General features: G+C 44.1%; 1 protein-coding gene across 1 annotated transcript; it reads left to right on the forward strand.

Moving 5' to 3' along the window:
* The first annotated feature begins 21,451 nt into the window (after window positions 1-21,451).
* Window positions 21,452-24,475, forward strand: RNF228 (ring finger protein 228). Its single transcript, XM_058300043.1, has one exon. It carries the CDS (start codon window positions 21,642-21,644, stop codon window positions 22,656-22,658), a length of 1,017 nt encoding a protein of 338 aa, XP_058156026.1. The 5' UTR covers window positions 21,452-21,641; the 3' UTR covers window positions 22,659-24,475.
* The last annotated feature ends 1,108 nt before the right edge of the window (window positions 24,476-25,583 follow it).

Here is a 25,583-nt window from a genome sequence, read left to right on the forward strand (position 1 = left end):
CCAGGATCTCAACTCTAGGTATATATATAGTTCATACTTAGCATATCATATCAGCATGCTATATCACCGAGGTTTTCTTCTCTCTCAAAAAAGCTATTTCATTGCCAATATCATCCGACATAGATATGATAGATTCTTCAGGCCTACAGGTTCTTTTACTTTGCCTATATTTCAAGTATACTTCAAGTTTATAGAGCTAGTCAGAGAAAAATCAAAGGTAAATGTGCTTTAGTATTTGAATGTAGGACAGAAATTGCAGCAAATCCATGGATGACTTTTCTTAAATATATTTCTTAAATATATATATATTCAAATCTTTCCCTCCCAACCAACTGCCACAAATCCACTTTAGGGGAGTGATGTGCTCAAGCAGTTGGACACCTGCCTCCCATATGGGAAGTGGAGGCATAAGGAATAAAAATAATAAGCAACAACAAAAAGAAAAAACACTCTTTTTTGCCAGGAATTTCCTTCCTTTCTGTGTTTATCATAGGCAGAATATCAACTCACAAACCATGAAATGCAAAGAAGAGAAATAAAGATTCTTAAAAGTTTATTAGCTTAATAAAAAAAATATATGCGGGATAATATTTAATCATTATTAGCTGATAAAATTTTCCTTAGGTTAGATCTATAAAAGACAATAAAACTGGTCTTCTGAGTTCTTTAAGCTGTCTGTATCTCTTTACTGCTGTGCCTATATTAAAGTTTCTAGAAACAGCCATTTCACTTTGTGCAATGAAGTAAGACAATAACTAAAATAACAAGACAAGATGTAGCCCTCATTACTTACTCTCTTGCAAATTGCACTAGATGAAGCAGAGGCTCTTCAGGTCTGCCTACATGTGCTCTGACTCCTCCACATACGTCAGTTATCTTGTAAGAAATCAGCTATTATCATTAAGAACTGCATTATTATGCTTTATTTTGATTAGTATCTCTTCCTCCAGAGTACACATCTAGATGATGACATCTGTTCTGAATAGCTTCCATCTGGAGAGCTACAGTTCTCATTTTTTCCCATTTGCATATATAATATCATTGTCATGAAGTAGGTTTTAAAAATAGTAATAAATATTTGATTTAAATGTCAATCTTTTACAACTTCTAATCTAGGAAAGGAAACAGGAGATTAGTAAGCAAAGCAGTCTCATCTTCAAATTATGACTGATATTATTTGTCAGTATGGTTTCGATTTGTAGCAATAATTGATTAATAAATTGTCCACTTACTGCCACCCCCACAGTAGAGTCCTACATGTGCTGCAGGTGTTCGATAATGTGCATTTTAATTAATGATTTCTTTTCTCTGAAACTGAAATGCCAATATGATTATAGTGCATTTGCTGAGGGCAGAGTTCAGCAGAACCTCTCAATAGCAGAACTAAAATTGAAGACAACAGCCTGTTTGCCACAGGAGAATTGTGGTCATTTAAACCAGTTCCCTTTAAATGCTCTGTCCTGAGTGGAGAGAACAGTCAAGAGCACTTCTAGTAGGAAATAACCTCCTGTCATCTATATGTTACTCATTGCCTATGGCTACAATGATCAACGTAACTAGATCATTTAGGTCTTTACCTCTTGCTCAGCAGGCCTAGCCTTTGTTGGCATTGCTCATACTCGGTGCCGGCTTCTGCCCCTTCATGGGTGGCACATATGGTGTAATAAGTGAGGAACTAGGTGGAACTAGGTTTGCAACTGTATTACCAGGTGTGCGACCTCATGCAAATCGCTTAACTGAGCCTCATTTTCTTCATCAGTAAAATTGGTATTTAATGAGATAATGTCTGTAAAGTATCTGGCTAAAAAGGCATTCAACAAATGGAAACTATTGCTTTCCCCTTGAACACTAAGATCCAACCTAGCTTAATATCTTGATGATTTCCTATTTAAAGAATATGGGAATTTATTCTTGGATGGTCCTTTGGGACAAATGCATCAAAAACTTTCCAGATTTTCTACAGTGAGTCCATATAACTTTTATCATCAAGGGTAGGCTGGAAATTCCTTACTTTTTTTTGATTCGAGTTAGCATCCACATACTGAGCACACATGTCTGACTTCCTTCCCTCTGGAAATCCCATTAAAATAATAGTATGGGAATAAAAAAATCAATCAGAGTGATACCTTTGTAGATAAGCAATGTCAACAAATTCTTAGAAGACAGAGACAGATGGAAGTTCATAATTTTAAAAAGAAAGTAGTTGAAGAGCTACAGCCTAAAGTATTAAGAGGAGGTGGCTGCAACAGAGAAAGGATGAGATCTGTTCACCATGGTTCTAAGTTCAGGTATGATAGACAAGTAGAAGAGAGGGAAGGGGGAGCTGAAAATATAAAGCATAAACTGAAAGGTGAGTATGAAGCAGTCAGCTCCCACCCATTTCTCCCATACCCACATACAGAAGACAGGTCAGCTCATATTTATCCCCAAGAGGAAACTCAGAAGGTTCTCCTTTAAAGAAATTGAGTGAATACTCAGCTGAGGACCAGGACTACAAACAGAGATGTCCACATTTTGTCATTGGTGGTTCCCCAGGGCAAAAGCCACCTCCCAGACCACATCCCAGTGGTCAACAAGCTCTACCTCTATACTCAGATCTCCCATTCAGCCTTACCATTAGACAGAAAAGTTGATCTTGGAGAAAACAGAAATACTTCCAGTAATAAGTGACCTTTCACACATCTCTATTAGTATCTTCAGAGTGAGTCTAGAAGACATTGCATCTATAAAAAGTACTTAAGTAAAAGGACTCTCTGAAAAATAAGAAAGAGTTCTTTTTTTTTTAATATATTGTCTTTTTTTTTTTTAATTTCTCTCCCCTTCCCCCTCACCCCAGTTGTTTGTTCTGTGTGTCTATTTGCTGCATCGTCTTTGTCCGCTTCTGTTGTTGTCAGCAGCACGGGAATCTGTGTTTCTTTTTGCTGTGTCATCTCGTGTCACTTTCTCCGTGTGGGCGGCACCATGCTTAGGCAGGCTGCACTTTATTTGGCGCTGGGCGGCTCTCCTTACAGGGCACACTCCTTGTGCGTGGGGCTCCCCTACACGGGGACACCCCTGCATGGCAGGGCACTCCTTGCGCGCATCAGCACTGTGCATGGGCCAGCTCCACACGGGTCAAGGAGGCCCGGGGTTTGAACAGCAGACCTCCCATGTGGTAGACGGATGCCCCAACTACTGGGCCAAGTCCGCCGCCAAGAAAGAGTTCTTAAAAATAAGAAAATTTGGGGGAAACGGACTTGGCCCAGTGGTTAGGGCGTCCGTCTACCATATGGGAGGTCCGCGGTTCAAACCCCGGGCCTCCTTGACCCGTGTGGAGCTGGCCCATGCGCAGTGCTGATGCGCGCAGGGAGTGCCGTCCCATGCAGGGGTGTCCCCTGCGTAGGGGAGCCCCATGCGCAAGGAGTGCACCCCGTAAGGAGAGCCTCCCAGGGAGAAAGAAAAAGTGCAGCCTGCCAAGGAATGGCGCCGCCCACACTTCCCATGCTGCTGACGACAACAGAAGCGGACAAAGAAACAAGACGCAGCAAACAGACATAGAGAACAGACAACCCGGTGAGGGGGGTGGAATTAAATAAATAAATAAATATTTAAAAAAAAAGAAAGAAAGAAAATTTGGTAATAAAAAAAAGTCGATAGAACCATTGGGAGAGGAAGTCAAGGAAATTTCTCTGAAAAAAAAAACAATAAAAACAATAAAAAACCCAAAGAGATATAAAATATGATAGAGGAAAAAAAAGAGATAGAGGATAAACCCGTTCAACTAATAAAAATTCTAATAAGCGCCCGAAGAGCCAAGGAGAATAAATGAAAAAAAAAAAAGACACATGTTAAATGTTTTATCTTGATTAAATTATTCTTTATGCCCCTTCACATGTCATAAATATTTTTAGAATCTAGATTTGGACATATCATTATGAAATTTCAATGCGCCAAGGACAAAAGAATTTCCTAACTCTTTAAGAGAGAAACAACAGGTTACCCACAAGAAATGACACTACTTCATTAGCATTCTCAGCAGGAAGTTTCTAAGGAAAAATAATTTTGAACCAAGAGTTCCATGCAAAAACTATGTGAGGGGGGTCATTTCATTTTTAGACTCAGTTTACCTTATACCATCCATTTCTGAAGAATTTATTTGAAGATGAACACCAAAAAAGAAGAAGATACTGGATATGAGAAACATGTTATTAAATAAGAATCTAATGAAAACAAATTTCAAGGTGACAATTTAACAGCTCTTCTGGAAAGAAATCAGTCCAAATTAGAATGTGAAATCAGAAGACTCCAAGAAGATCCTCATATAAAAAGGAAAGCAAAAGAAAAGGAAAGTTAAATAATTCAACTAATAGAATTAATAAGAATCTCAAAGACATTCAGAATATAATGAGTAAGACATATTATTTTTCTTTCAGTTGTAACAACAAAAGAAAAAGTAATCAGGATGTAGGAATAACAAATAATCAATTAAAAATCATAACTCGAATATACAAAGACTTAATTGGGTTATGGTTTTAAGAGGTACAAGGGTCATGGCAATGAAACCATGGAGAAGAGTATGTAATTATAGTACACTCCATGGCTCTGTGACATGCCGATCATGATTCATATAACTTGCACAATCAACCTATAGACAAAGCACAAGAGGCTTAGTATGATTACAAAACAACATAAATGTATCAACACTGTCAAGATAAAAGCTGAAGAATACCTTGCAAAGGTTGAGGAGTAAAGGAGGGAAGAGAGGTGGAAGAAAGCTAACATACACCTAGTAAAAGTTAGGCAATCAAGAGAGACTTTTGAAAGTCCATGGAATAAGAAATTCGACAGTATACTGTTACAGTTATGTAGTAATGATAAAAATGAAAACTGGGACAATAAGAGAGATAAATCCTCACCCATCAAAGCAGAAAGTCAATATTTAATATACAAAGTTGACAGATCAAGAAGTAGTGACACAAGCATATAATTCAGATATGCACCAATAGAACTTAAAATATAAATGATTAACACTGGCTGCTTCCGAAGACATGGGCTGGAAGCAAGCTTTTCTGAACTATTTGACTTTTTTTTTTAAACTGTATGCTTTATTTCTTGGATTTTAGAAAGGAATCAAAACTTTAAAATTCTAAGTTATGACTTCTCTATCTTATTTCCAGAAAATAATTTAACAGGGACTCTAAACTCTCCAAACCTCTATGAATAGGCTACTCTCCACAGCTGTAATGAGCTGAAACATATTCAAAATAATCATGCAGACGTACGAAAGACACCGATGTGCCTTTATTCATGAAAAATAGTACAGGAATTTTAAAAGTTTCAGTGTTGAGTTTAATTTTATTGTAATTTTAAAATTTTTATTGAAAACATAGGGTGAAGACAATGGCTTCTTACTACCCAAATATTTCATTAAACTAAAAAATCTTTGCTCTGGGCAACTCCTCATGAATAAACATGACCCTCAAGATTTGGCAAAATCAAATAAAATTCTCTACTTTGATTTTTAAGAGATGCTAACAAAAGGAGCTGATGGGGGAAATCTGCATTTTAAAAAATTTATGTAAGAACTGTATCAAATTTACAATCAATTACTCCATATTTGATATATTATAAAAAAGAGTTAAATTTGTAAAAAGCTGATACTTTTTTTTAAAGATTTATTTTATTTATTTCTCTCCCCTTCCCTCCCCGCCCTCCCCCCCCCCCCCCCATTGTCTGCTCTGTGTCCATTCGCTGTGTGTTCTTCCGTGTCCGCTAGCATTATCCTACGGCACGGGGAAACCACGTCTCTTTTTTGTGGCAGTCAGGTCTCCATGTGTGTGGCACCACTCCTGGGGGGGTGGGGGCTTTGCTTTTTTCACGTGGGGCCGCTCTCTTTGCAAGGCGCACACCTTGCACGTGGGGCTCCCCTACGTGGGGCTCCCCTACGTGGGGGCACTCCTTACATGTGGCAGCACTGCCCGTGGGCCAGCTTACCGCACAGGTGGTACTTTATTTTTTTTTTTTTAAGGAAAAGAGAGGGAGTCCAAAAAGGCTTATGTCCTTTAAACTAATTTAAAAAATAGGTTGCATGTTTGATGCTGCCTCTTCTTAATAGGCCAATTACAATGTAGTCAATTATACTGATACCTGTTCTGGTTGGGGTTGACCAGAAGCAGATACCGGGACAAAGTTTGGGGCACATAATAGTATTTATGAGGGATCAATAACTGCAGAAGGCGGTGGAGGAAGCAGAACTGGGCAGAAGGAGAAGACTACAGTGCAGGTCTAGCAAAGCTCCTAGACCAGTGGGGAGCTGTGCAGTGAGAACTGCCTTTTAGAGTTGTCCCACAATGGACTAAAACGGCCAGGCATGCCCTCAGGTGGCCTGGCTCTCTGCAGCCCTGCTGTCAGCTGGAAGCTGTGTGCTGCTTGCCAAGTCCTTCCCTGAAGGAGGATCTGGGTGACACATCTCTGCGTATACCATACTACTGATCTGTAATATTTAAATGCAAAAGAACCTTATATGAAGTATATCTCACCAGGGAGAAACACTACTGGTAAACTGAGCCTGTGGTGAGCTGAGCTGTGCCCCACAATAGCTGTGGAAAACGGTTTTACAGGGTGCCTCAGCCCTCTCTGCTTCAGTTCAAAAATTATTGTAGGATTCATAAACCTCCATTTAGTTGGAAAAGAACTCTCAACAGTTCCCCTTGGTTTCAACTTCCTTTGACATTCAGTCTCGGCGCTCCCTCTCTACCAACCCTCATCTGATTGGCGACCTGATTTTGGACGGTTACCTTAGCTCAGAAACGACTCGTAGGACATGGCTCACAGGAATCTCACCCAAACTGCTGGAGAATGCTGCAGATCACCAGGAAGCTTCCCTAGCATCCTTTTCCCCAGCCCCCAATTGTCAGGAGGAGGGACTCAGGCATGAGGGTGGTCACATCTGTGAACTAAACAAAGACAAACTTTCAATTCCAGCCCTGATTTGGAAGTGGCTCCAGAGGCCCTTGACTCCTACCGCCCACTCATTAATCAGTTGTTTCTGCCTGCAACGCCCTGATCTCCCCTATGGGAACACCCACCCTTCCTCAACTCACAGGGTTCATGAGACTGGCCCAACCCTTGTCTCAGAGGTGGGATGTGGTGATTGGGTCCAAGCAGTAAGTAGGAGCTTTCTTTCCCTGGGAAACGGTATGTGTAAAGCTATTTTAAACCTTGATTTAGCCATACCTGAAATGGTAATTTCAGTCTCAGGAGTCACTAAGTTCCTTCTATGCCTAAATTAATTTGAAATGGGTCTTTCTATCTGTACCCAAGAGTCTGTGCCAGTACAAATCCCTTTCACAACCTCCTTACTAAGAGCAGCTCCTGTCCATTTGAAGGGGAACTCACCGCCCTTCCTCACACTGAATCAAAGCTTTCTTTGTAAGTTCAGTCTTTATTCAACTTCGTGGAGCTAGAGTGGGCAGAAGTAGTCATCCAAATATTTTTTCTACATCAATGGTTCTCAAACATGGTGTACATCAGGATCACCTAAGAAACTTTGAAATTGGAGATTCCTGGGCTCCACCCTGGATCTTCAGAATCAGACTTCTGGGTGTGTGGCCAAGGAATGTGTATTTTTTTGAAAACTATGTAGACAGTTTCAGCCTGCTGCCAGATTTAAGAACCGTCAATCCACGAAATGCCATGTCATTGCTTTATTAAATTTTAAAAATTGGCCAGCTGGAATATAGTCGGGTACACATCTCCTATGTGCTTTGTTTACATTTCATCAGAGCTGGCCCTTAAGTTCAAGATGCAGATGTACAACCTTCCCAAAGAAACAACAGCAGCCCTACTGGACTAAAACTTGAGTTTAAACTGGAAGTGGATTTATCGTGAAACTAATGAAGCCTAAATTTCAGGGCTCTCACTTGAACCTGTAAGTGCCCCCATGGTTATATGTTCTTGTCAAAATGTTAGCAGTATGATATTTCAACTGCAAGTGCTTTAGACCACCGTCTCTTTCCACTTCAACTTCCCCTCAGTCATATTTCCCCTTGTGTTGGGTAGCATGGCGTTTTTTTAAAACTATGACCAAGGGGAAGTTGATGGGGATACACATAGTTTTGGTTTAGGAGGATATTTGTATGGTTCACAGCCTCTTCCATGTACAGTTTAGTTACTGCTAGCTGTCCCAGAGCAGGAACAATTTCCAGGAACAATCCTACTACCCACTATACAACTGCACCCCATTTTGTGAAATGAAGATGCAGGGCTCAACATAACCCTCATGATATGTCATGACATTGGGGACACTGAAGACCAACTGACCAGAGAGTGTCATCAATTCAAAGGGTACTTAAGATTAGTCATTGTAATAAAAAAAAAACACCTGAAATACTCTGAAATCCTATAGCTCACATAGGAAAGAAAGTTGAGAGAGGTTTCCCTAAAATGGAAAAGAAGCCCAAAAATTTGCATGACAATATCAACAATAAGTTGTAAGGCTAAAAGGGGACTTTTCTAACCATCAGTAATAAAAAATAAAAATAATAAAACCCATCAATTTGATCCGCCATGCTAGAGGAAAGATTTTCTCCTATCTTCTCATTATTGTATCGAGGCAATCAGACCTTTTGATATATTATCATATCAATATGTAGACCAATAACATTATTGCATACTATCATATCAATATACGGACCAATAATATTATTGAAGCGTGTACAGACAGATAATTAATGAAGTGCTATTTTTCTAAGTTTTGTGATCTTTCCAGAACTTAGCTTTAAATTTTAATTATAAATTGAATTTAAAACTCTAAATGAATATTCACTTTCTCACCTAATAATTTGATTTGCTTTTCTTAAAAAGGGCCTCCACAACTGTAGAAACTTCAGCCCCACAGGCTCGCCCCTGGTTTGCAGTGAGTGTCGTACCCCTGCACTTAACGGTGGACGTGATAGAACCTAATGGATCTGCCCTGTGCAGACCTGCTCTATTCTCCTGAAAACCAAATCTGCTTATTATCAAGTCAGCGAATGTGCAGTTGATGGATTGTAATGACTCCAAAAGAATCTGTGTGGCCAGACTGATAAATAATACATAGTTAGGAAGTTTTTGAATTCTTACACTATTTTGGAAGAAGCCATTCTTTTAAGATACAAAAGAAATGAGGAGGGAGGCTAGATCAGAGTCAGGGAGAAAAAAATATAAACATGATGATTAACCATTTTAGATGAGAGGTGATTTACCTTTTTATTCCCTCCAGAGAAATATTATAAAACCATAGTCACATGAGGAGGGGATGAAGCAGATCCCATCTAACAGAGCTGGGGAGAAATAAATAAATACATCTTTAAAAAAAAAAGACACATGTACTTACTTGCATCATTTTCTGCTGTGATTGTTTTATTTTACGAGGTTGAGAAAAATTACACAAGCTACTAGCTATCCAGCTTCTGTCTGCTGCCTCAGTAGCTCCTGCTACTTTTTCGAGATTCTCTACCACCTTTCCTAAAGCTACTACCCTCAAGCTACTCAAAGAAACAAAAACTATTCCAGGTCATTTATACCTCGACTTCCCAGTAGTTTTCCCTCTCTTCACTTTTGTTCATCTTTGTTCTAATCAAATGTAAAAGGAATCTTAAAAAAAAAATTTCCCTTGGAATCAGATGCTTAGAGATTATAAACAGATGATATGTGTATAAAACAAGAGAGTCAGAGAACTGAAGAGGGAGGAATTGTTTTCATTCGAATTCCCTTTCAAGTTTTATACTTGGTGATTAAACACATCAAGGACTTACAGAGTCTGTGAAGCCTTCCACTACTTAGAACTTTTCAAAATACCAATGAGAGAGGAGACTTGGAGGCTGGGTCATTTCCTCACCTCACCTCAGCAGCCCTGGAGAACCTGTAACTCTTCTTTCAGTCAGAGTCCTGGTTAAATATTATGTGTATAGACACATGCTGTCTTTGGCCTTTATTCTTCCTAGAGGCCAAGACAACTCCCGATGTTAGGTTGAAAATCTAAGTGCCTCTAATGTTTTACAACACCAGGGCAGCCTTTATTGTTTGGGGATTTGTTACTGTGATAGAAGTATCAGAACAACAGGAAGAAATGCAATAAAATTGCGGCTTTATTTACTACTATTGGTGGCATCCAAGAAGCTGATTTTCTCTTTATTAAAAGTACAGTCTGGGAAAAGGTTGTGGCTCAAGCAATTGGGCTCCTGTCTACCATATAGTAGGTCCAGGGTTCATTTCCCAGGAACTCCTGGTGAAAGGCAAACTGGCCTATGTGGCAACACAGCCTGAGCAGGGAGCTGGCCCACACAGAGTGCTGGCCCGCACAGGAGTGCTGGACTGTGCAGGAGTGCTGGCCCGTGCAGACAGCTGGCGCAGCAAGATGATGCAACAAAAAGAGACACAGAGGAGAGACAATAAGAGACGCAGCAGACCACAGAGCTGGTGGCACATGAGACTGAGCACCTCTCTCCCACTCCAGACAGTTGCAGGATTGGTTCCCAGTGCTGCCTAAAGAGAAGAGAAGCAGACACAGAAGAACACAAAGAGAGCAGAAAGTGAGCACAAAACAATGGGGGGGGGGTCAGCAATAAATAAATAAAATAAATCTTAAAAAAAAAAGTGCAGGTGGCGGACTTGGCCCAGCAGTTAGGGTGTCCGTCTACCACATGGGAGGTCCACAGTTCAAACCCCGGGCCTCCTTGACTCATGTGGAGCTGGCCCATGTGCAGTGCTGATGCGCAAGGAGTGTCCTGCCACACAGGGGTGTCCCCTGCGTAGGGGAGCCCCACGCGCAAGGAGTGCACCCCATAAGGAGAGCCGCCCAGCACGAAAGAAAGTGCAGCCTGCCCAGGAATGGCGCCGCACACACGGAGAGCTGAGCTGACGCAACAAGATGACGCAACAAAAAGAGAGACAGATTCCCGTGCCGCTGACAACAGAAGCGGACAAAGACGACGCAGCAAATAGACACAGAGAACAGACAACCAGGGTGGGGGGGGGTAGGGGAGAGAAATAAATAAATTAATTAATTAATTTTTTTAAAAAAGTACAGTCCCACACATAGGATGAACTGTATGCTTTATTAATATGTATCAATAAAACTGATCTTTTAAAAAAGTAGAGTCCCTTACTTTTGTCATTCAAATAGAAGATTAACAGCTCAGAAAAAGAGCTTTCGTAACTGTAATGTACATTTTCAATCCAAGTATCTATACCATCTGATACTAAAGGTTTCTGGCAACACCATGGACTTCACTAAAAGGGTCCCAGGCTAGAGAAAAGCACACTGCACAAGTGTCCAGCCAATCTTGCTTTAGGCACACAAAGGGCACTAAATGATTGCAGGGGGAAGAAGTTTACAACTGAGCCTGTTGACATCTAAGGCATAATCTCCTGAATGGCTCCCAGAGATGAAGGTAGGACAATTTCAGTCTCCTTGGCCTCCCGGGTGAGGAGACGGCCCAGCCTCCCAAAGGTGAATCTCTTTGAAACTTGGAAAAGATCTGAGCAGCAAACACTTCGCAGACCACGTGTGGAAGAGGCACAATGATGACTATCCACTGCAGAGGACACTCCTGATATTCCACTCTTCTCGTGTAGCAGTAATCGATCATCTCCTGTCTTTTCACTTCATTTCCCTTGGTCCGCTCATTCCAGGGTCTGGAGCGATAACGTCCCCGATGTCTGGAGCAATCAGGGCAGGGTCTGTGCTCAGGCCTGAGCAGCACCTGCAGAGAAGGGACAGAGGGAGAGGAGGACCCCAGGGACTCTGGGCAGGGAGCTCTAAAAGTCCTCCCCGGCGACCAAGGAAAATAGCTGGAGTTTTCTGCCTGTTTCCAAGGCAACACCTCGGTTCCCTTCCCCCCAGCGCCTCCTTGATTTCTTAAAGAAGGCAGAGGAAGAAAAGAGCAAAGAACAAATCATGAACCCAAGAGCTAAATTCAAGATAATTTTCTCAAAATTCAAGTGGTCAGCGTAGCCTCCAAAAGTCTAAGTGCTATTTTTCAGAAGAAGGATGCTAATTTTAAGTCTTTCTCTAAGATTAATGACTGATGTGAACATTATAACATCATAAAGTTAGAACAGAATGTGAACACGTATGTTCCTGTAATCCAGCTTCAACAATTTTCACACGTTTTGACAATTGCATTTCACCTATTCCCACTATTTTAAAATATATTTATCTGTTTTTGCTGGTGTATTTTAAAGCAAATTCAAGGCATGGCAGTTATTTTTCTATATACACACTTTAGGCAGGTAAGGCCCTTTTTTCCATAACCACACTGCCATTATGAAAACAAACAAATCAACAATAATTCTTTCTTACCATTCAATAACAAGTCTATATTCAAATTTCCCCTAATTGTCTCAAAAATATCATTTCCGTGTTTTTTTTTTTCAGTTTCTGAATCGGAATCCAAACATGGCTCACATTTTTGGTTATTGTGTCTCTTACCTGTTTTAATCTGTAAAAGAATTTAAAAATACTTCATAGAGAAAAGTTTACTTAGGAAAAAGGAAACATCACGTCCAATCTCTCTGGACAACTTTCCAAAGGAGCACGGACCATCTAAATCATTCCTGGAAAATTCTAATAAGAAACGAGGAATGGGATCCTTCAATGGAGCAAGGCACAGTTGGTCTTCTCTGCCTTGCCCTCGTCTCACCTGCGCACCCTTCCCTAGTCATTTTCACATAGGGAGAGATGTCCAGCATCCTGAGGAATGGAACACCTTATATGTTGTCACCAAGGAAGAAGAGCAGCTGCTTTCACGGGGAGCCTGTACCCTATGAGCTAGAAAGGACCAGAGCCTTGATCTCTTTTCCAGGTTCAGTATTATCTAGGCTGTCCACAGCCGAGACCCAAGGGCGCACAAGGGCAAGAAGGCACAGGCAATAAAACTCCTTAAGAAAATGGGGAGTCTGGGTTGGTGACCAGACTCAAGGCAGGGGCTAAGGGACTGAGCAAAACCAGAGCAATAGGTCATTGGGCTAGGTAAACCCACAGATCCTGCCCCCCTAAGACAGAGGTTAGGTTCTAAGGAATAATGGCTGATTGTGGAAGTGAGAACTGACAGAGCCCTGAAAATAGGCTTTAATTTTAGGAGTCACTGTTGAAGAGTCTGTTTGGGGAACATTCCTCACTTTTTTTTTAGAAGGTACCCAAGATCGAACCCAGGACCTTGTTCATGGGAAGCAGGCACTCAACTGCTTGAGTTACATCTTCTCCACTCGCCCCCATTCACTTTTGACTTAATATTCAGCCTTTCCAGGTTTATGCCCTCCTGGCATCTGGTGGCTATGGGAGGTGCAGGCTGGGGAGGAGACACTGGGTCTGTGAGCCCAGGTCCTCGGGCTGACTGGAGAGGTGTGCTGAGGAGATGGCTCCGTCTGGGTCCCTGGTCTCTGGGCTTCCTCAGCTGAGGTGCAGTTGATTCTGCTTAGGCTTTGGGGACATTCTACTGAAGTCAGAGGGCCAACCATGGTGTCCTGTTCAGGACATAACGTGGACTGGACTGTTTGCTCCTATCCTGGACTCTTGCTGGTTCATCACCCAGCTCAGCACTTCCACATTTTCCACATCCACGTTCAGGGCATTTGGGGTTTACATATCCCCTGCAATCCACGCGCTGGTCATGAAGCACTCCCTCTGAAGTCCTTCCCACCAGAGCAGTCCTTGCACTTCTCTGCCATCATGCTGGGGTAGTGCTAAGCCAATAAGGCCCCGTTCTGGGGCTCCTTCTCCTGTCTGGGTCCACTGTCTGACACCTTAGCCTTACTTTTCCTTCTGACTCCTTTCTGCACACACCTTCCCATGGGAGAGGAACCAGGAGCCTCCCCAGTCCTTCTCTTTCACGAGGTGGTAAGAGCCATAAGAAAGCAGAGTCACTACAGGGGAACATATCGTGTGGTTTCATTTGCATGTGTGTGTGCATGACAGAAGACTGTAGAATACATTGCTTTAATGTTTTTATTATTCCACATTATAGTTATCCTATTATTCCATCAGGCTACTTCCAATGGTGCTACGTGACTAGACCACAGTTGAAACAAATAATGGAAATGCCTTCTCTGGTTGCCAAGTGCAATTTTATGGTCATAAGCCCTGCCTCTTTCATTTCTCTTGAATAACAGCAATAAAACAAATTTCATTTTGCCCAAAACTCAGTTGCTTCCTGTATTAGTCAGCCAAAGAAGTGCTGATGCAAAATACCAGAAATTGGATGGTTTTCATAAAGGGTATTTATTTGGGGTAGAAGCTTACTGTTACCAGGCCATAAAGCACAAATTACCTCCCTCATCAAAGTTTACTGCACCATGTTAGAGCAAGATGGCTGCCAACATCTGTAAGGGTTCAGACTTCCTGGGTTCCTCTTTCCTGGGGCTTGCCTCTCTCCAGGCTCAGCTGCTCTGCTAGCTCAACAAGGTCAGCTGTAGACTATTAGGTGAGCAGCTTGTATTTCCTACTGGGGTCTTCTCTCTTTCCTCATGACCAAGCTCCCCTATGTGCTTACTTCCTAGGAAGACAGCTCAAAAACTCCAAACTCCCTTCTCTGTAGTACAGTTTCTCTGTGAGTCCCCGCCCATCCTCCTGATGTGGCCCAATCAAAGCCCTAATCATTATTTAATCAAGTAAAAGTAAAATTTCTGAATCCAATACATTCTAATATGCCCAGAGGAAAAGATCAGTTTACAAACATAATCCAATATCTCTTTTTGGAATTCATCAATCATATCAAACTGCTACTCTTTCCTTCCAGTTTAAAATTTACCGGCTCTAACTGCTCAGTCAGGAGAGCATGCAAAGCTTCCCATACCTGAGTGGGGAGTGGAAGTGTCTGAGAAATAGGGATTGTGAGGAAGAAGATGGACTGTGGAGTCAGAAGCCACGGCAACACAGCAGGAGATGAGGCAGGGACAAGGGTGGGACAAGGGCTACCTCACAGAAGCCAGCAAGGACCCACTCACTCCTCTGCTTCCTTAAACCAAGATGCCACCCAGAGAGAAAGGAAATGCAAAAGGGAAAAGGGTGGCTGGATTTGAAATCAACTCACATTGTCATAAGAAATTCCAAGATCTGTCAAAAGGCCGGAAAACAGGTTCTTTAAATGTAAGTCCCATTACTTCTTTTTCAGTGATTTGTAAAAATAGTTTTCAATAGTTTCAAATATAAATAGTTTTAAATAGTCTTACCACCTATTTTTCAAAGCCTCTCATTCATGAGGACTAACAAGAATTTAAAGAGATCATCGTTATAAAATCTTGACTGGGAATTACAGGGAGCCATTTTAAGCATTAAACCTAAGGGGTGAAAAATGTTCACAGAAGTAAGGTCAAGTTTCTTATTTTTAAAAATCTGGAAAATACCTTATTTGGAATTTTCACACCAATTCAAAAAGCTTGTTTTCTCTCAGGTAGCTGCACCTTACAATAGAAAGTCATGGCCCTCAAATCTAAGGTCTCATCTACGTACTTAGATATAGTTACAGTAGAAACCAAAAATCTAGAATTATAACTCTTCATCCTCACTGTTTTCTTTTTGTAATCTTAATCTACCTCAACTCAGGGTCCTGTTCTAATGATGGATATGCTTCAGTTACCCAATTTTGGAGAAGAAAAGCATGAGTTGGTATCTCAAAATATTGTCCTTATGTCCATATTTAAGAAGCTACAGGGAAATGGATGTGGCTCATACTTGGGCTCCCGTCTACCATATAGGAGGTTCAGGGTTCGATGCCAAGGGCCTCTTGGTGAAGGCAAGCTGGCCCGTGCAGTGAGCTGGCCCACATGGAGTGCTGGCCTGCACAGAGTAATGCCCCTGCGCAGAATTGCTGCCCTAAGTGGAGAGCTGGTGCGGCAAGATGACGCATCAAAAAGAGACACAGAGGAGAGATAATAAGAGACACAGCAGATCAGGGAACTGAGGTGGCACAAGAGAATGATTGCCTCTCTCCCACTCCAGCAGGTCCCAGGATCGGTTCCAGGAGCTGCCTAATGAGAATATAAGCAGACACAGAAGAACACACAGTGAATGGACACAGAGAGCAGACAATGATGGGAGGGGGGAAAAGTAAATAAATATATATATATATATTTTAAAAGCTACAAAGCTCCTTGAATTTAAGAGTGTGTATTTTTGTTTTGTTTTTAGGCAGTACAAGGGATTGAATCTGGGGCCTCATACATGAGAAACAGGTGGTCAACCCCTGAGCCACCCCAGCTCTGCTAGAAATGTGTGTTTTTAATGCTAAATACAGTTAAACAGTTAACAGAAAGGAGGAACATTTTTCTAATGCCATAGACAACAAGATTTCTCATTAGAAGGGAGAAGATGGACTCCAGAGCTTCCTGGAGCAATAGGGACATTTTCTCTGAGTCTTTGGGATGACATGGGAAGAAACTGGGAGATTATCCACAAATTCATACTTAATCTCTCAAGAAGTTTTAGTTACCAATTGCATGTTTTCAAAATCCCAGATATTTGTTTCCAGAGCCATAATGTCTGGGGGGTGGGGGGTAGATTTGGTAAAAGGTCAAAATAGAGTGCCCTGCAGTTTTAAGGGGCTTCATCACAGACCAAGCCTAGGTCAGGCAACATTACCGAGGGATCAGAAATGGAACTTGTCCTCACAGCACCATGATGGACTTATCCTATGGCCCTGGTTTAGTGGCTTGGGTCTTCACGTTCTGGAGTAGCACCCTCATTATAAAATGGGAGTAGAAAGACAAAAGAATCACAAAGTATTACCGTGAAGATCTGCTCACTCAAAGAGCAGAAAAACCCTCTGTTGATTTCTCATGTAAAAAAATATTTTAAAACAAAGGAGTTTGTGATAACTATTGCCAAGTTCCTAACTTGTTTAGACTAGATTCCTTTCAGCGTTGGTATGCAGACACTTGATACCTCTTGGTGGCTGCCAACTGAAACAAAACCAACGGCTATACAAATCAATCTGCCAACTGGTATACGCTCTGGGGCATTAAACTCTTAATAGGTTCATATAAGTAATGACAAATACATAGGATTATGAACCACTGGAGCCTCCCGGCTGTTCTCTTTTGGTGGGCACCTCTAATAATTATACTTATAAAGACCTGAAAACATTAAAAATCAACTTATAATAGTCCCTGAGGAGCACAATAGACAAGTATTTTCTTGTGCAAACTACAGTTTAAACAGAGAAATACAAGAGACAGGGTATTGGAACACTAAAAGTCTGATGACCTAACAAAACATGTGGAAATGGGAGGAATTTATTATATAAATTATAAAAAATTATAATTTTATAATATATATTATATAAATTATATAAAATTATAAAACCTAGTTCTTCTTTTTTTTTACTCATACTACCCTGAAACAAAATAAGAAATGTTTTCCATACTTACAATGAAATTCTTGAAGAGAAAAATGTTACCCCTCTTTCATAAAAATCATTCTTTGATAAACATGAATGTTGACAGAATAAAAGCACTTTCTTGGGTGATAAAATGTCTTCCTAAATAAAAACTCAAATTGTCAAAAAGTAATTAATGCTTAATATAAAATGTTTTGGTCAACAGCAATATTTAAATTACATTTTGTGAGGACAATGGCTTACAAAAATTTTACTTCTGGAACTCAATCTTAAAGAACTAATCCAAGAACTAATACGGAAATGGTTACATGATGAAAATTTGTATCGTCACATGATTTACGTTCAACCCAATAAACCATCAATGGAAGAAAATGGTGGTACAGCAATTGGACAAAATGTTAATCAGCCCTTAAAATCATTTGTCTATTGATTTATTGAGTTTACTACCTGCTAGGTACTACTCTAGGCACTGGGTGTATGGAAAGGACCAAAACATACAAAAACCACTGCCCTCCACAGAGCTCACATGTATGTGAGGAGGAAGACGCAATAAATGGGACAAATGGTTGGCTTCATTGGCAGATGACCAGTGCAGGCACACAGGGCCAGCACTTAGATGGTATCTACATTTGGTTTACTGCTCTGCTGTCGCCATCTTGAAATTTTTAATTTTTGAAGGGGAAAAAAAGAGGCTCTGCATTTTCATTTTGCATGGTGCCCCACAAATTAAGTAGCTACAAAATAAAATACAGCAGTCTAAGAGGGACAGGCAATGGGGACAGGGTTGCAATTGGCTTCAAATGTCAGCTGTTTGATCAAATCGTTTACTTCTTGTCTATCCCTCCAATATTACCATTGAGATTTCACTTTGCCCTGATATTTTATATGGGGCTTTATTCATCACAAGTGGCAGATCAGTAATGTACAGTCAGATTCATAGGTGAAGCCTCCTCCTGGTCTTTTTGACTGAGATGCTACCTGTATGTATCATCTTATCATCTTTGAAATAATAAGAGTTGAGTTGAAACCACTCTGCCACTATTGGGTGTGCAACTTTCGGCAATACTTGGGCATAGGGCATTTGTGAGGATTCATGAGTTGCGGTATTAAACCGCCGGCACAAAAATCATGATTGATGGCTGGGGCCAGAACTCTTCTTTATGCATAATGTGCTTAACATACTCAAGCCTCATAACAGACTTATGAGGTAGCTACTCATATCCCTATTTTACAAATAGGGAAACTGAGCCACAATGAAACTGCATAGCACTTCTACAGCTACACAACAGGTAAGCGGCAGAAGCAGGATTTGGACTCAGGACAGTCAAGCATCGCTCTCTATGAACATCTGTTTCCCACTAAGTCCTCTGTGAGACAGCTGCCCCCAAAACTAAAGGGACCTCTCTTTAGGTGGGGATGAAGGGAAAGCATACAGGAGATGACCTGCCGCCACTGCTGTCTCCCAAAAACTCAGATCCTCAAAAATAAACAGTTTAGCAAACATTGAGTGTCTGGTAGGTTTAAGGCTTTGCAGGAGTCTTGCAGCACCAATTCAAATACTGATGTGAATACTGAGTTTCCTGTTTCTGATTTGAGATCCCTTTCAATCCTCCTTTTCCCATAGGGAAAGTCCAATTCCTACTGGAAAAAGCATCACTACCTGTTGCTGCAGGCAGCTCTGTGCCTTTGCTTGTAATAGTTAACAGTTGGAAGGTGTTTTTGGTATTGGTTTCATTTTAACCAAATCTATAACTTTGGTGTAGCCCAGTGGTTCTCAACTGGGTTGATTGTTACTCTCCCAGGACATCCTACAAAACACGAAACTGTTCCCTTCTCCTCCTTCTCCTGACGCTCAACAGAGAAGTAGCTGATCCAAAATGTGTAAACTCCTGACTCCACACTAACCCCTTGTGTCTATGCTTCCCTTCTCCCTGACCCCACCCCCTGCCTTTAAATTTCTCCTGCATCAACAGTATGTCTCTTCTCAGCACAAGGCTAAACTAGGCCCGAAGTTTAAAACTACATGAAGGGAAGCGGACTTGGCCCAATGGATAGGGTGCCTGCCTACCACATGGGAGGTCCACGGTTCAAACCCCGGGCCTCCTTGACCCGTGTGGAGCTGGTCCATGTGCAGTGCTGATGCACACAAGGAGGGCCATGCCATGCAGGGGTGCACCCCGCTGTAGAGGAGCCCCACGCGTAAGGAGTGTGCCCCGTAAGGAGAGCCGCCCAGCGCAAAAGAAATTTCAGCCTGCCCAGGAATGGCACTGCACACACGGAGAGCTGACACAACAAGATGATGCAACAAAAAAGAAATACAGATTCCGGTGCCGCTGACGAGAACAGACGTGGACAAAGAACACGCAGCAAATGGACACAGAGAACAGACAACCGGGGTAGGGAGGGGGAAGGGGAAAGAATTAAATAAAAATAAATCTTAAAAAAAAAATACATGAAGGGGAGTGGATGTGGCTCAAGCAGTTGAGCACCCACCTCCCGCACAGGAAGTCCAGACAACAAGCTCAAACAGAGGAGGGAGCTATCTTAGGAGGAGGGGGGAATTTAAAAAAACAAAAACAAAATACTACAAGAAATGTAGTGTAGCTCTTCACAATCATACAGCTAATGAGAGGGGAAAATGGACAGGAAGCTGTGTTCCTCCACTAGAATTAGGTTTGTGTAACTTTGTTTGTTCCGAGGCCAGACTCAAGCCTTCACCTGATGCCCCATCATCCTGCCCTCTCTGATTGCAAAATGAAACCCTTAATATAAAAAGTGCATTACCCCAAATCGTATTTATATAATTTAAAACTAGGAAATGGAAAGTTAGTGTTTTTCAATGTGTCACCTGACATCCTTTAAAGTTAAAACATCTATCACATTTACTATTTCTTCACAAGTAAGTAATTTATTTCCAAAAGTCATTGAAACGAGTTTCCTCTTATCTGTACATTGATGGTTTATTGGTTTCTTTCTGTCTTTCTTTTCCTCCAGCTTCTTCCCATTCATGCATTCTTTTCACAAGCATGCCCTGGGGTATCCTATGCAGACAGAAGGCGGGAACATTCCCATTTTGGGGAACCCAGAATCTTACAAAGCATTCTCTTCCCTTCCTTGTTGCAGGTGGGCTTTCCTGAGGCCCAGTCGGGAGAAGAGGGGCCCAGGACTTTCTGGTTATGAATATCTGACGGTGTTCAGCTTTCTACATTTGTAGGTAGAAGTTTAAGTGGCGGAAGGGCTGAGAGATGCCAGGCGCTAGGTTTAAGCTGGATTTGGAAACTCTGTGACCCTGTTTAACAACAACTTCCCCCCTCCTCACCATAAACTCCTGAGCACCCCCAGCCCCGGAGGAGTGAAGTCTGAGAGTGGCTACGTGTAGTGAAGTAACGACTCCCATCTGCCGTGGTCATGCCAGGAAAAGAGCAAAACCCGGCTCTGAAAGTGTGCAGTCGGGCCTCCTTAAATCGCAAGAACCAATATTTCAGGGGGAGGGAAAGGTATTGTCTAGCTCAAAATTTCCCCCCAACGGTGAAAGGAAAACGCCACCGTTCCACTTCCTCACAGAGAGGAGCGCTGCGGGCGGCAGGACCGCCCGGGCCGGGCTAATTACAGCGCAAAGCCTGAAAGGCTTGGCGATCCCTGGCTTTCGCCCTTGGTGGGAGAAATGAGATCACGATTTTCACGCAGCGAAAGATCCGCCGCTGCCGGGCTGCCGAAGCTGCTCCCTCTCCCCGCGCGGGTCCCGCATTACATCACCGGTGAGCTCGCTCCGGGGTGCGGGGGGAGGCTTCCCAAGGACCCAGCCTCAGACTGAGCAGGAGAAACACGGACTAACAAGGAAAGGGGGTGTGGGGGTGGGGAGGAACATGCAGGGCCAGGTTCTCCACCCACCCCCCCCCCGTGGTGGCGGTGCATGCACGCAACATCCCTAAGCAGCCACACCCCAGAACCCCTTCCCGCACCCCCTAGCCGCTCTCAGCTATCCGTCCCAAATTGAACCAAATCCGGTGTCCAAAGAGGCCAGGAGGGCTGCCCTGAGGGGGTCGAGGGGGACGGCGGTGAGGCGCGGGGAGACTGGGAGGGACCGAAGCCCTAGCGCCCGGGAGGGCTGGGAAGGCGGTCGCCGCTACGCCCCCGCCCGGCCCAGCCCTTGGTGCCTCCCGGCGCCAGGCGACAGCAGCCGGAGGGGGAGGCAGAAGCGCCTCCTCCCCGCCCCGAGCCGAGGCGGTGGCGCAGGGGGAGGACGACGCCTCACCTTGCCCCCCATGAGGGGCGGATCATGCCATGGCAGCGCCGGCGAGCGACAGCAGCGGAGGCGGCGAGCGGAGCCCGAGCAGCAGCTCAGGGAGTCCGGCAAGAGCCCGGGCGGGCGCGGGAGCCGGCGGAGCGGCGGCGGGAGCCCGAGGCGGCGGGGGCGCCGAAGCCCTGGGCGCGGCGGCGGCCCCCGGCCACCCCCCGCTCGAGGACTACGAGTGCAAAATCTGCTACAACTACTTCGACGCCGACCGGCGCGCGCCCAAGCTGCTGGCGTGCCTGCACACTTTCTGCCAGGAGTGCCTGAGCCAGCTGCAACTCCGCGCCGCCGCCGCCGCCGCCGCGTCTGAGCACCCCCAGCGCCCGCCGCCCTGGCAAGGCCCGCCGGGCGCCATCGCGTGCCCCGTGTGCCGCCACCGCACGCCGCTGCCCGAAAGCCGCGTGCACGGCCTGCCCAACAACACCAAGCTCGCCGAGGCCTTCCCGCTGGCTCTGCGCGCCGCGCACGACCCGCTGCCCCAGGACAGCCTCCCGCCGCTGGCCGCGCGCCGCCTGGCGCCCGCCGCGGGCCTGCCGCCCGCCCCGGCCCCGCTCCCGGCCCCGCTCCCGGCGCAGCCGCCGCCGCCCGCCGAGGATGCGGCCCGCGCAGGCCTGCGCGCCCCGGGCGGCTACGAGAGCTGCCAGAACTGCAAGCGCGCCGCGCTCACCGCCGGCTGCGTCTGCGTGGTGTTCTCCTTCCTCTCCATGGTGGTGCTGCTCTTCACCGGCCTCATCTTCGTCAACCACTACGGCGGCGGCGGCGGCGGGGGACCCCCAGGCCGCGCTGCGCCCCCCGGCGCCGCCCCTGCGGCCGGATCGCCCACGCCCTCGCCGGTGGGGCCCATCTGCCTGTCGGTGGCCAGCATCCTGGCGCTCTTCTCGGTCGTGGTCACCTGGGTCATCTGTTGGCTCAAGTACCGGCCCGAGGGGGCGGCCGGGGGCTCGGCGGGAGGCGGTGGGCAGAGAGCACGGGCGGCGGCGGGCGGCGCCCGGAGGGGCAACACGTAGTCGGGCTGCTCGCTGGGCACCGCGCCCCGCACTTCCCGCCGCGCGCGGCCCGAGGGGAGGAGACCTCCGGCTCTGTGCACTAGAGCTTCCGCGCCCTGTCCCTGCGACCCCAACGCCCGGGACGCACAGCCCCTCGCCCCCGGGCCTCGGTTTCCCGGCCCGCCGGCCCCCGGCGCCCAGCCTTCTCCGCGCTGGACCAGACTGGGACACGGAGGAGGCGGGGATGCTCTCGAGGAGCCCCGTCTCTTGGGACTGTGCAAGCTCAACCCTCATCCTCGCCTCCTGCGCATCATCCTCATCCTCGCCTGAGAGCGCGGCCATCCTTCCCCGGAGACCGAGGATTCGCAAACAGAGGGGAAACGGGAGGGGAACCCTCGCCGCCCCTCCTAAAGCTGGTTTTCTCGCGGCGGTGACTTAAGGAGTTCCTTTAAGGCGGCAGGTGCGCGCGCGTGCACACCCGTCTGCCCCGGGTGCGTAAGAGCGAGAACAGTCTAGAGGAAGCCTGCGTGAGATGTAAACGTGAGAGAAATCCCTGCTTCCCGGCGGTCCTGGAAAAGGAGCGAGGCCGAGGGCGGACAGCGGTACCCCCGGCCGGGAGCCACGGCGCGGGGCGGCTCCGGCTGCTGGAAGCACCCACCGCCCGCCTCCGCGCGCGATTGGACAGGAGCGCAGTGCGCCTGCGTGCTCGCGGAGCAGAGGCGCGGCCGGGCGCGCAGGCCGAGGGTCCTTCCAGGTTGAGGCGCGCGGGCTGCCGTCTGCGGATTGCGTGGAGTCCAGATATCCCATCCTTTGAGAGCTTGTGGTGGTTTTATTCACGGTGTTACCAGGAAGTGGTTTCCTCGCCGGTAACTGGACTCAGGGAACTTAAAGAGCCCGTTTTCACGTCTCCTCTCAAAACTGACTTACTGTTGCCCCCACCTGGAAGATACTGAAAACTTTTCACGCAGAATATAAACTGTAGGCTTCACCCTTGCCCCGCCTGTTGTCTTAATTTCACTTTAAAAATAACTTTCGCAAATATGAGTCTGGAAAATTTTGTGCATTAAAATTGCCAGAAAAACTTTGTTTGGTAACTAGTGAGATTGCCCCCACACACCTCCTGCCCAAATACGTTTAGAAATTAGGACCGGAAAAGAGAAGAATGGCGTGTTGACAATTAATTCAAGATTTTATATTGTGAAACAACTAAGAACTTCCAGTATCTGATAAAATCGAGAATAGCGCCCAAAGACGGATTAACTGACAAAGACGAAATTAATCAAACTGTCTTTGATTGCAAAGCTCTCTCTACTATATATAGTATACAAGGATTGGAAAATATTATTTTGAATTTAGTAGCTTGATATCGTTGGAATCAGTAAAATGTTCATACCTGGTCCCATGATATGAAAAAAAATTACATATCTATTTGATTTTGCAGCTGGAAAGATTGAAGATGAATGTTATGTTGCAGGTGCGTTAGAGGCCTTTTTTTTTATTTTTAAAGAAAAACCCTAACTGTTCCAAATGTATTTTATATAAGAACATTCTTTATTTCATCTTTTGAATTTGGAATAAGACATTTCCATGCTTTAAAATCACAGAAGCTACAAAGTGTGCACTATTATTTCTCATGTTATTTATACAAGCTGTCTGCATGATATCCTGACACATATTCTATTGGAACTTATTAACTAAACTTGAATGGAGCATTTATATCTATCATATGAGTGAAGTAATTTATTTTTCATTAATAAGTAGTATGGCTGCAATTTAGGAACTGCAATATGATGTGTTTTATGTCTGCGTTGTCTTGATGATAAAAAGAAGTATTTATAGAAAAATCTGTATTCATGACATTTATTTCATGGTGAAATTGTTCCAAGTTATTTGTGTGGCACTACTTTCCCTTAAGTATATGTCCCCATCCAAATCCTAGTTGCATATTCTGAATGGTACTGAGAGAAAAATAATTAATAGGTGGGAATGTATATACATAGCTTGGGTAGTCATTTCATGAAATATTTCTAGAGTTCAACAGGACTCTCTGATGGCCAAGTGAAATCTGTTGTGTTCTGAAGGGAGCTCACTCATCCATTACTATAACATCCACTAAAGCTAAACTCTGCTTTCAGCCACTGTTCTTGATTTCTGCAAAATGTTTTCAGGTTCATATCAAATTTCAGAGGTTGGTTTTAATTTGTTTATACCCCCATCTTGTGTTACTTCTTTGTTCATTTTTATCCTTTATTCATTCTATATTTCTCTCCAGCACAGAAATTCTATTTGCATTCACAACTGTTTCGATGTATGAGTGGATCTACCCATGTGTATATGTGTATATGTTTGTTTGTCCACACACACATATATGTAATGTTAGTAACAGAACTTGGTCTTGCGAAGGTAACCATGTGTGTGTGCACACATGCATGTTTGTGTTTTCACTCAAACTGGGAATGCAGAAGTCTGTCTGTCTAAAGTTACTTGGGGACTGACTTGCTTCTTACAGAGCTGATGTATATTCCACAGAGGAAGATACGCCAATGGCATAAATTAGATTAGTCCTCATAAATATGAAATGCATATTTTAATTGTCTCAGCCACAATATATGCCACATTTTGTTCTTAGAGAATGAACATGTAAATTTCTTCTAATTAGAAATTTTGAGGTAGAGTATTATTAAAACATAAGATATAATCAATAGCTCAGTACATAAACCTGGAGACAATTTTTTTTTTCTTGACTGGTGTTTATTGCTAGTTTCTGATTTCATTACCAGGAACCAAGTGGCAGCACGGAATGATGGAAAACTGCTTGGTTTCTAGTGGTTTCTGACATTTACTTGTCCCTCCCATTCTGCATTATTTATCCATTCCTATCTTGTGTGGAAAAGCCTTGCACACCAGTACCTTAGACATAGCAGGCAGTGATTGTGGAAATAATCC

Source organism: Dasypus novemcinctus, chromosome 7 (genome assembly GCF_030445035.2).
Source record: "Dasypus novemcinctus isolate mDasNov1 chromosome 7, mDasNov1.1.hap2, whole genome shotgun sequence".
NCBI lineage: Eukaryota > Metazoa > Chordata > Mammalia > Cingulata > Dasypodidae > Dasypus > Dasypus novemcinctus.

What these genes read in the sequence shown, in the direction of transcription:
- RNF228 (XM_058300043.1), top strand. Translation starts at nt 21,642, where the DNA reads ATGGCAGCGCCGGCGAGCGACAGCAGCGGAGGCGGCGAGCGGAGCCCG.